Source organism: Chrysemys picta, chromosome 17 (assembly GCF_011386835.1).
Source record: "Chrysemys picta bellii isolate R12L10 chromosome 17, ASM1138683v2, whole genome shotgun sequence".
In the NCBI taxonomy this organism is placed as follows: domain Eukaryota; kingdom Metazoa; phylum Chordata; order Testudines; family Emydidae; genus Chrysemys; species Chrysemys picta.
The window spans coordinates 22,596,251-22,606,754 of NC_088807.1; the positions used below are offsets into that span (position 1 = coordinate 22,596,251).

Here is a 10,504-nt window from a genome sequence, read left to right on the forward strand (position 1 = left end):
CATCAGTTAGGTTCAAATGAAAAATACGTTTCGATCCACTTTTTTTTATTGTGAATTCAGCACATTTAAAGTAGTTTTATTTAATTAATAAACATATTGAAAATGCTGTTTCTGTGCATTTTTGAGTGCATTTGAATTTCCATCCAAACAGAGTTTGGACAAATCAGAAGTAAAAAAATCAGCATAATCTAGGAAATAAATGTATCATTTGCCATTTTCCAACATAATCAAAATGTAAAAATTAGACTGAAGAAATGTAAATGACTCCATATAACTGCTTCAATCAATGTGGATAGATACAGTTGGCCATCATGGTTAGCAAAAGAAAAAGCACCAGATTTAGTGTAAAGACTATATTTAGTTGCAAATCAACATTTTTAATGGTTATCAACTAATGAGAATCAACCTATCATTAGGAAAATAACTAAAAAGTACAACATTAAAACCTCCTCGCCCCCCTGGTGTAACCACTGGACACCACTTCCCATCCCGAGCCGGGGAGAGAACCCCGGAGTCCTGAATCCTAGGGCAGGTAGATTGGGGTGGGAAGCAGAGCTGGGGTCTCATCTGCTCTGTCTCAGCGCTGGTCCTTACCCTGCAAAGACATGAAGCAGATTTGTCCATGAGTCGACCCTGATCCCCATGTATCAGCCCTGCCCCTCTGCCCTACAGGGCAGCTGGGATGGGGCGGGGCCAGGACAGAATCCCTGCCCCCCACGCTCTGCCAGGGGGAGCCCCGCCCCCTCCAGCTGCTGAGCCTGGATACCCTAGAGACAGGTTCCTGCCCCCGGCAGCCCAGTGGCTCCTACAGAGCCCCCTGCCCCACCCCCTGCAGCACAGCGCCCCCTAGTGCTGCCCAGGGGCTTTGGGACCAGATCTCACTGCCAGGGGAGTGTGCCCCCTGCTGGGACTCTGCCCCAGCACCTGGGTTTCCTTCCCTGTCTCCCATCCAAGCTATGACCCCTTTACAGCTCGGCTTAGCGGCGGCCTTAACCCATCCCTCGCTGGGTGGGGTACTCACTTCCTTGGGTTTTCCTGTAACAGAGGAAGGCCAAGAGATGGTCCCTGCCCCAGCCAGGTGCCATTCACACCTGGAGTCACTGCAGAGCAGGTCTGGGCGCAGTTGTCCCTATTTTAGAGGAGGAACATCCCTAGTTCTTGCGATCCTCATATGCCCACATATGGCCCCTGCCTCATTCACTGCATCCAGCCCCCCGAGCACAGAGCGACTCACGGGCTGGTCTCTGGTGCCCGGCACCGCCCAGTACCACAGGCCCCGAGCCGCACACAAGAAGGGAGTCAGCCTCCCATTCTACATAGTGGGAAACTGAGGCACAGACACAGTCACTTTCCTCAGTGAGCTGCCAGGGGAAGGGACTGTCTCTTCACTCTGTGTTTATGCAGCGCCTGGCACAACAGAGCCCTGATTATGGCGGGGGCCCTACATGCTCCCCCAACACAAGGGATCCAGCGCTATTGAGGCCAGCATTTGCAGAGGTCTCCGCTAACTGTGGGCGTCTCAGCTTGTGGGCACTCTGCCTGAGAACCCTGAAGATTGAGGCCCCCCCACAATGAAGGACACTTTTGAAAACCGCGACGAGATACCATCACACAGTGTCTATGTCCGCAGCAGGAGCTGGGCCAGATCTCCTGGGTCCCAGCCCAGCACCGTATCCACCAAGCCACCGCTTCTCCTGCAGCCCCTGCCTCATTCAGCCCGGGCCGGGGCACTGCCTGGGGCAGGCGCTAGAGAGCAGAGGGGATGGGATCACGGGATTAAATAGCGACGCACAGTTCATACAAACTGGGGACAGCGTTAAAGTAGCTTCCAGGGCTGCTGCTCCCTCCTGGCTGGGGAACCCCCAGTGACTCCATCCCCGCTCCCCAGCCGGGCGTCCCCTCTGCAGGGTCAGTGCTCAGGGAAGAGCCTGGCTCTGAGTGTCCCATTGGCACCAAGCCCCCGTGAGGGTCTGGCTGGGGGTGGAGCTGGGAACTGGGACGCCGAGACGGGCCCCTCACCTCTCACCACCAGCTCCACGGAGTCGCTCCACCTGACGAACGGCTCCGACCTGCTGTGATGGGAGCAGCTATAGTTCCCGCCCTGCTCCCGGCGCACGTTTTTGATGGGAAACTCAAACTCCGACTTCTCCGAATCCACGTGTGCAACATGGCGTCCCCCTTTATTCAGCACGATCCGCACGCCCTGGCCCTGCCCCCGACACCGAATGGACACATCTCCTCCCAGGGAGACCTCCCCGCTGGGGCTGATGATGGGCTTGGGCAGAGAGGGCTCTGGGAGCAGAAGGAGACAGGCCATGAGACGCAGACCCTGGGCGGGGAGGGGCCGACGCAGCGACCCAGCCACCGGCCCCTCCCCTGCACAGCTCTCCATTGAGTGCTGGGCATCCAGGGGAGTGGGGAGGGGCCGGCTGAGCAGCCCCTAGGCCCCAAAAGCTCTGTGTGTCCCCAGAGATGGGGAGCATCCCCCTGGGAAAGGCCCCCTGCTCCGCAGCTTCCCCTGGAGCCAGGGATCCCCCCTCCCTCGGACTGAAATCTCCAGCGGCTGCTGCTCCCCCCAGTGACTCCATCCCCCATGGGCTGGACCCCCTTTCCGGGAGGCTAGCCCTGCAACTGCCCCCCCCCCCCCGCACAAGGCCCCGGTTCTAGTGGCAGGAGCCCTGAGTGCCCCTCGCCACCCCCTCCCCCAGCCAGAGAACCCTGGGTCAGACAGAACTCCAAGACTGCCCCCCAGCCCCGCCACCAGAGGACCCCAGGCACAGCCCCAGTCCCGGGTCAGCCGCAGCCAGCCAACCAACCCGAGCCCCAGCCGCAGCCAGCCCGAGCAAACCCAGTCACGCCAGCCAGCCCGGGTGACCCCACCTCTGTGCGAGGCCAGAGCAGCCCCCAGCCCCAGGCCCTGACCAGCTGGCCAACCACAACCCAGCATCCCTCGGCAGCGGCTCCAGCCAGGGAAGGCAGAGCTTTCCCTGGCCTCTTATACCCGCCACCCACGTCATCCCCGCTCCCCGGACGGGCGTCCCCTCTGCTGGGCCCAGGGCTTAGGGCAGAGCCTGGCTCTGAGCGTCCAGCAGCATGGAGCCCCCCGTCAGGGACTGGCTGGGTGTGGGGCTGGGAGCGGGGATGCTGAGCTTGGCCCCTCACCTGCTACCACCAGCTCCACGGGGTCACTGGGCTCCGAGAAGACAAAGGGCTCTGATCGGTTCTGGTAGCTGCAGCTGTAGTTCCCTCCGTGCTGCCGGCCCACGGTGGGGATGTGGAACTCGGCCCCGGCCCCAGCAGGGTCCATGTGCCGCTGCGGGTTCGAGTCTCCAGCCTTGTGCAGGAAGAACGTCACGTCCCAGTGCTGCCCCTGACACCGGATGGTGACGTCTGCCCCTGGGGCGGTGACCCCAGTGGGGCTCAGAGAGATGGAGGGTCTGGGTAAGCTGGGCTCTGTGCACAGGAGACAGGCTGTGAGAGCCAGACACGGGCACTCACCCAGCCCTGGGGTCCCCGGGCAGAGATTCTCTCCCAGATCCCAGAGTTCCCCCTACCCAGAATCCTGGCCCAGCGCGCTGGGCTTCCAGCCCCACGGACACCGAGCCGTGGCTCACTAGTTCTAGGGATCCTCATATGCCCATGTGTGGCCCCTGCCTCGTTCACAGCATCCAGCCCTCCGAGCACAGAGCGACTCACGGGCTGGTCTCTGGTGCCCGGCAGCACCCAGCACCACAGGCCCCGAGCCGCACACAAGAAGGGAGTCAGCCTCCCATTCTACATAGCGGGAAACTGAGGCACAGACAGATTCACTTTCCTCAGTGAGTTCCAGGGGAAGGGACTGTCTCTTCACTCTGTGTTTATGCAGCGCCTGGCACAACAGGGTCCTGATCATGGCAGGGGCCCTTCAGGCACCCGCTACACCAGGGATCCAGCGCTATTGAGGTCTCCGCTAACTGTGGGCATCTCGGTTTGTGGGCGCTCAGCCTGAGAACCCTGAAGATTGAGGCCCCCCCCCCCCCACAAGGAAGGACACTTTTGAAAACCGTGGTGTGCTCCCATCACACAGAGTCTGTGGCTTTCCCAGGAGCTGGGCCAGATCTTCTGGGTCCCAGCAAAGGAAGCAGGTGCTTGGAGCAGCCAAAGGAAAGGGGCGGCATGTCCGGGTCTTCGGTGGCGGGTCCCTCAGTCCCTCTCGGAGCGAAGGGCCCGCCACCGAATTGCCGCCGAAGAATGAAACGGCGCGGTTGAGCTGCCGCTGAAATGCCGCCGATCGCGGCTTTATCTTTTTTTATTTTATTTTATCTTTTTCGGTTCACCGCTTGGGGCGGCAAAAAAGCTGGAGCTGGCCCTGCCAGGGGAGTAGGGAGGGGCTGGCTGAGCAGCCCCTGGGCCCCAAGCCCTCGGTGCGTCCCCCGAGACGGGGAGGATCTCCCTGGGAAAGGTCCCCTGCTCTGCAGCTCCCCCTGGGGACAGGGATCCCCCCTCCCTCAGACTCAAATCTCCAGCAATTGCTGCTCCCCCCAGTGACTCCATCCCCCATGGGCGGTGGGTGGACCCCCCTTTCCGGGAGGCTAGCCCTGCAACCTCAGCCCCCCACTGCACAAAGCCCCACTTCTAGTGGCAGGAGCCCTGAGTGCCCCTCGCCACCCCCTCCCCTAGCCGGAGAAACCCCAGCTGGCCAGAACCCCGAGCCAGCCTGTTGTGCATTTGGTTGTCGTGGTAATAGAATCTTGTGTTGCTATGGCAACTGAGTTAGATTATTAGGGGATAGCCCAGCCTGTTTGGGCTGGCTTTTGGTTAGTTCTCTGTGTAGCAATAAATGGCTGCTCCAAGGTTTACAGCTCTCTGTGTCCCAGTGATTTCTTCCTAAAACTGTTGCCCCCAAAGATATAACACAGCCCCCCATCCCCATCTCCAGAGGACCCCCGGCACAGCCCCAGTCCCAGGTCAGCCCGAGCCAGCCAACCGACTCCAGTTCCAGCCGTGCAATGCTGAGCAGCTCCAGCTGCGTTTGCTGGCCTGGGTGACCCCAGCCCTGTGCTAGACCAGAGGAGCCCCAGGCCAGCCAGCCCCAGGCCCCGGCCAGCTGGCCAACCACAGCCCAACGTCCCTCAGCAGCGGCTCCAGCCAGGGAAGGCAGAGCTTTCCCTGGCCTATTATACCTGCGACCCATGTCGTCCCTGCTCCCCGAACGGGCGTCCCCTCTGCTGGGCCCAGGGCTTAGGGCAGAGCCTGGCTCTGAGCGTCCTAGCAGCATGGAGCCCCCCGCGAGGGTCCAGCTGGGGGTGGGGCTGGGAGCGGGGACGTTGAGCCGGGCCCCTCACCTACTACCACCACCTGCACGGGGTCGCTGAGCTCTGAGGAGACGAAGGGCTCTGATCGGTTCCGGTAGCTGCAGCTGTAGTTCCCTCCGTGCTGCCGGCCCACGGTGGGGATGCGGAACTCGGCCCCGTCCCCAGCAGGGTCCACATGTCGCAGCAGGTTCAGGTCTCCGGCCTTGTGCAGGAAGAACCTTATGTCCCGGCGCTGCCCCTGACACCGGATGGTGACGTCTGCCCCAGTGGGGCTCAGAGAGATGGAGGGTCTGGGTAAGCTGGGATCTGCGCACAGGAGACAGGCTGTGAGAGCCAGACCCGGGCACACACCCAGCCCCGGCCTCCCCGGCCGACTGCAGCCATGGACAGATCCTGGGGCCCCCGGGCAGAGATTCTCTCCCAGATCCTAGAGTTCCCCCCACCCAGAATCCCGGCCCTGCGAGCTGGGCTCCCAGTCCCACAGACACCGAACTGCAGCTCCCTAGTTCTTGGGATCTTCATATGCCCATGTGTGGCCCCTGCCCCATTCACTGCATCCAGCCCCACGAGCACAGATCAACTCACAAGCTGGTCTCTGGTGCCTGGCACCACCCAGCACCACAGGCCCCGAGCCGCACACAAGAATAGGGTTACCATATTTCCACAATCAAAAAAGAGGACACTGGGGGGGGGGGGAGATGAAGCCCGCCCTAGCCCCGCCCCACCCCATCCACTCCCTCCCACTTCCCATCCCCGACTGCCCCCCTCAGAATCCCCAACTCCCCCACTTCTTGTCCCCTGACGGCCCCCTGCTGAGAACCCCCCACCCTAACTGCCCCCTAGGACCCTACCTGTCTCCTGACTGCCCTGAGCCTTATCCACTCGCATGGGTGGCAGGGTTGTAGACATTTTGGTGGTGCCCAGAACCCGCCCCCCCCACCTGCCTAAGGCTCTCGGAGGGGGGTTCGGTGGGGGAAGGCGGTCTGGGGTGCAGGTCCTGGGCTGGGGATTAGGGTGCAGGAGGGGTGCAGGATGCAGGCTCTGGGATAGAGTTTGGGTGCTGGGTACAGGCTCTGGGCTGGGGCAGGGAGTGGGTGTGCAGGAGGAGGTGAGGGGTGCAGGCTCTGGGATGGAGTTTGGGGGTGGGAAGTGGTGCAAAGGAAGGGAGTGCAGGCTTTTCGGAGGGAGTTTGAGGGCAGGAGGGGGTGCAGGGGGAGGGCTGTGGGTCTGAGGATGAGGGGATCATGATGTAGGAGGGGGCTCAGGGCTGGGGCAGAGGATTAGGATGTGGGGGGATGAGGGCTGGGGATGAGGGGTTTGGGGCGTTGGAGAGGCTCAGGGCTAGGGTGGAAGGGCATCCTGTCTTCCCATTAGTGGTGGGGGGCACTAGGACCCAGGGGCAGCAGACAGCAGTTGCTGCTGGCTCTGGCAGTAAAAGCAGGCAAGGGAGAGGCAGGGGGTCCACGGGGGGGACGCGCGGAGGGGGGGTGGCAGGTGGAGGCCGGGGACCCTTCCAACCCTCCCCCTGCTCCCTGACTGACCCCCCGGGACTCCCCTTACCATGCCCATGTCCACCTGTAGGCAAAACATGGTGCCGGGTGGGGCTGTTTGTGTGGTTACACTGGGCTGCAGGAGCGGGGGGGGGGAGCAGTTGAGGGGCTCTGGCTGCTGGAGGCCAATGGGAGCGGCTCAATCGGCCCAGCCACCTAATCAGCAGCCGCACTCTGCATGGAAGGGAGGGAGGGAGGGGGGGAAATCCCGGACCTTTTAACCTTGTTACCAATTCCTCCCAGACGGCTATTTAGAGACGCAAAAGCCGGACATGTCCGGGGAAATACGGACGGATGGTAACCCTACACAAGAAGGGAGTCAGCCTCCCATTCTACATAGCGGGAAACTGGGGCACAGACATAGTCACTTTCCTCAGTGAGCTCCCAGGGGAAGGTACTGTCTCTTCACTCTGGGTTTATGCAGCGCCTGGCACAACAGGGCCCTGATCATGGCGGGGGCCCTACATGCACCCGCAACACAAGGGATCCAGCGCTATTGAGGCCAGCGTTTGCAGAGGTCTCCGATAACTGTTGGTATCTCTGTTTCTGGGTGCTCAGTCTGAGAATCCTGAAGATTGAGGCCCCTCCCAGTGAAGGATATTTTTGAAAACCGCAACATGCTCCCATCACACAGAGTCTGTGGCCGCTCCAGGAGCTGGGCCAGATCTCCTGGGTCCCAGCCCAGTGCTGTGTCCACCGAGCCACCACTTCTCCTGCAGCCCCTGCCTCATTCAGCTCGGGCCGGGGCACTGCCTGGGGCAGGGCCTGGAGAACAGAGGGGATGGGATCATGGGATTAAATAGCGACTCACATTTCATACAAACTGGGGACAGCGTTAAAGTCACCTCCAGGGCTGCTGCTCCCCCCTGGCTGGGGAACCCCCCAGTGACTCTGTCCCGGCTCCCTGGCTGGGCGTCCCCTCTGCAGGGTCAGGGCTCAGGGCAGAGCCAGGCTCTGAGCGTCCCTTTGGTACCGAGCCCCCGTGAGGGTCTGGCTGGGGGTGGAGCTGGGAACGGGAACGCCGAGCCGGGCCCCTCACCTCTCACCACCAGCTCCACGGGGTCGCTGGGGTACGACTCAGCAAATGGCTCTGATCTGCCGCGATAGGAGCAGCTGTAGCTCCCACCGTCCTCCCGGCGCACGTTGCTGATGAGAAACACAGCCTCATTGTCGTCCGAATCCACAGGTGGGAAATGGTGTCCCTCTTTATTCAGCACGAACCGCATGCCCCGGTGCTGCCCCCGACACCAGACGCTCACGACTCCCCCCAGGGAGACCCCCCCGATGCGGCTGATGGACACGGAGGGCTTGGGCAGAGTGGGCTCTGGGAGCAGAAGGAGACAGGCCGTGAGATGCAGACCCTGGGCTGGGAGGGGCCGACACGGCGACCCAGCCACCAGCCCCTCCCCAGCACAGCTCCCGACTGAGTACTGGGTTTCCAAGGGAGTGGGGAGGGGCCGGCTGAGCAGCCCCTGGGCCCCGAGCCCTCTGTGCATTCCCCGAGATGGGGAGAATCCCCCTGGGAAAGGTCCCCTGCTCCGCAGCTTCCCCAGGGACAGGGATCCCCCCCCCCCAATCTCCAGTGGCTGCTTCTCCCCCCAGTGACTCCATCCCCCATAGGCGGTTTGTGGACCCCCCTTTCCAGGAGGCTAGCCCTGCAACCCCCCCCCACACACACACTTCACAAGGCCCCGCTTCTAGTGGCAGGAGCCCTGAGTGCCCCTTGCCACCCCCTCCCCTGGCTCGAGAATCCACAGCTGGCCAGAACCCTGAGCCAGCCCCCCATCCCCATCTCCAGAGGACCCCCGGCACAGCCCCAGTCCCAGGTCAGCCCCAGCCAGCCAACCGACTCCGGTTCCAGCCGTGCGATGCTGAGCAGCTCCAGCTGCATTTGCCAGCCCGGGTGACCCCAGTCCTGTGCTAGACCAGAGCAGCCCCAGGCCAGCCAGCCCCAGCCCCCGGCCTTCCTCTGCCCCAAATCTCCTGTGGCTGCTTCTCCCCCCAACTGGGGAACCCCCCAGTGACTCTGTCCCCGCTCCCAGGCCGGGCGTCCCCTCTGCTGGGCCCAGGGATCAGGGCAGAGCCCGGCTCTGAGTGTCCCATCGGTGCAGAGACCCCCTGTGGGTCTGGCGCCCGAGCGCCACCACCCTGCTGGGGCACACTCAGATCATGGGTTTGGGATATTCACGCGCTGCTTTCAACAAAAGACAGGAGTTAAACAGCGAAGACGCAGCCGCCCGCCTCCCTCTGCCCCAATTCAGTCCATCCGTCATTCGGCCGCTGTAGGAGTCTGTCCCCTACCAGGGTTGGCACTGCCTGCCCATGGGGTTGGGGGCAGGGGGTTCACCCAGACGTAGCTCAGGACCTGGCTGCAGGAGAGATCCCCTGCCCCCCCCCGGTCCCGCCTGAGGCCAACCAGGGAGCCTGACCAGTGGGCCCCCTGCAGCTCTGCCCCCCACCCCGGGGTTGGAAATAGAGTCTGTGACTGGCAGGAATCTCACAAGACCCACCTTTCCCCAGGCCTAGGGATCGGGGGGGTGGGGCTGTGAGTGCAGGGGAGGGAGGTGTTGGGGTGGATCTCGTGGCAGGGGAGGATCTGGGGGTTCTGCCTGCGGCTGCACTGACCATGAACATTTCGGTTCCCCGAGGGGATCTAGAGCCCATGGACGGGCCCTGTTAGCATTTGTATGAGCTGAAAAAAATCCATGTGTCGCCCCCACCCCCGATCCTCACAGCCTGGGGGCGGCGGGGTGGGGGCAGGACATTAAACTAGAGGATGGTTCCCGTCTGCTTCATCAGACCCCACGAGCCAGATTCAGCTCCTAGTTATTCCCTAGTGGGGCCAGGACTGGGGAGGTTCACAGAAGAACGGGGCCGGGTCTGAGCTCACGGGGGGAGTTTGGGTTGAGTTTTGGGGAAGGTTCAGGACTCAGTTCCTCTTTTCTCCATCCCACTATCCCCTCCCCCGTCCTTGATGTTATTGTCCTCCCCACAAACTGATACTCACCTCCCCACACGCCGCTGTGCTCGGCCAGCCAGCAGCCTGGAGAGGAGACGGCTTGTTAATAACCAGATCCCAGAGCAACTGGATCCTACACCCTAGTCTCAACCCTCCCTCGTGCCATGGGCACATGCCCTGGTCTCAGATCCCCCCCATGGGCACACGCCCTGGACTCAGATGCACCCCCCACGGGCACACGCCCTGGCTTTATTCGATACTCACTGAGGAAGAGGACAGTGAGAGCAGATGCCATGATGGGGGCAGCCAGGGGCCCCTCAGCGCTGCCACCAACACCCCGAAGCCCAACTCAACCAAGCCCCAAATGAGGAACTCAGCTGGTGGCTCCAGCTATAGGAAGTGGACGATGTGTCATCTCTTCCTGCATTCATCATATGTTGGCTCTAATCTGCAGGCCAAATCTAGAACAGCCAAAGTAAGCAGAAGTCCCTGCAAAACCCAGGAAACCCTGGGCCCCTCAGCCTGGCCAAGCATCCTGCAGCTCCCAGCTTGTCTATGTCTCTGTGGGGACTCGGGAGAGATCGCTGTGATGCAGCAGGGAGTGGGGAGTATTGACCTGGGAATGTTGCAGGGGAGTTTTACTGGGACTGTGTGGGGGATGGGAGACTTTCCTTGAGGGAAGATACCTGAGCATGTAACGT

The 10,504-nt window shown here is 61.9% G+C and overlaps 2 protein-coding genes across 2 annotated transcripts; both read right to left on the bottom strand.

The window, feature by feature from the left end:
- Positions 1–28: 28 nt before the first annotated feature.
- On the bottom strand, positions 29–6,884 carry LOC135972115 (immunoglobulin superfamily member 1-like). Its single transcript, XM_065570968.1, has 5 exons — positions 6,836–6,884; positions 5,325–5,600; positions 3,163–3,453; positions 2,020–2,292; positions 29–595 (listed from the first exon to the last, which is right to left on the bottom strand). Exons 1-5 carry the CDS (start codon positions 6,882–6,884, stop codon positions 591–593), a joined length of 894 nt encoding a protein of 297 aa, XP_065427040.1. The 3' UTR covers positions 29–590.
- Positions 6,062–10,198, bottom strand: LOC112061397 (leukocyte immunoglobulin-like receptor subfamily A member 6). The gene is made up of 3 exons (XM_024114401.3): positions 10,068–10,198; positions 9,852–9,887; positions 6,062–8,168 (listed from the first exon to the last, which is right to left on the bottom strand). The coding sequence occupies exons 1-3, from the start codon at positions 10,096–10,098 to the stop codon at positions 7,774–7,776; spliced, it is 462 nt and encodes a 153-aa protein (XP_023970169.2). The 5' UTR covers positions 10,099–10,198; the 3' UTR covers positions 6,062–7,773.
- Positions 10,199–10,504: the final 306 nt, after the last annotated feature.

Excerpts from the sequence above, each read along its gene's own strand:
- LOC135972115 (XM_065570968.1), bottom strand. The coding sequence starts at position 6,884 with ATGTTTTGCCTACAGGTGGACATGGGCATGGTAAGGGGAGTCCCGGGG. Across the intron at positions 5,601-6,835 it reads GGTAAGGGGAGTCCCGGGGG|ATCCCAGCTTACCCAGACCC; the intron begins GTCAGTCAGGGA and ends TCCTGTGCGCAG. Across the intron at positions 2,293-3,162 it reads CGTGGAGCTGGTGGTAGCAG|AGCCCTCTCTGCCCAAGCCC; the intron begins GTGAGGGGCCAA and ends TTCTGCTCCCAG.
- LOC112061397 (XM_024114401.3), bottom strand. The coding sequence starts at position 10,098 with ATGGCATCTGCTCTCACTGTCCTCTTCCTCA. Across the intron at positions 9,888-10,067 it reads TCTCACTGTCCTCTTCCTCA|GCTGCTGGCTGGCCGAGCAC; the intron begins GTGAGTATCGAA and ends TCTCCTCTCCAG. Across the intron at positions 8,169-9,851 it reads GCACAGCGGCGTGTGGGGAG|AGCCCACTCTGCCCAAGCCC; the intron begins GTGAGTATCAGT and ends TTCTGCTCCCAG.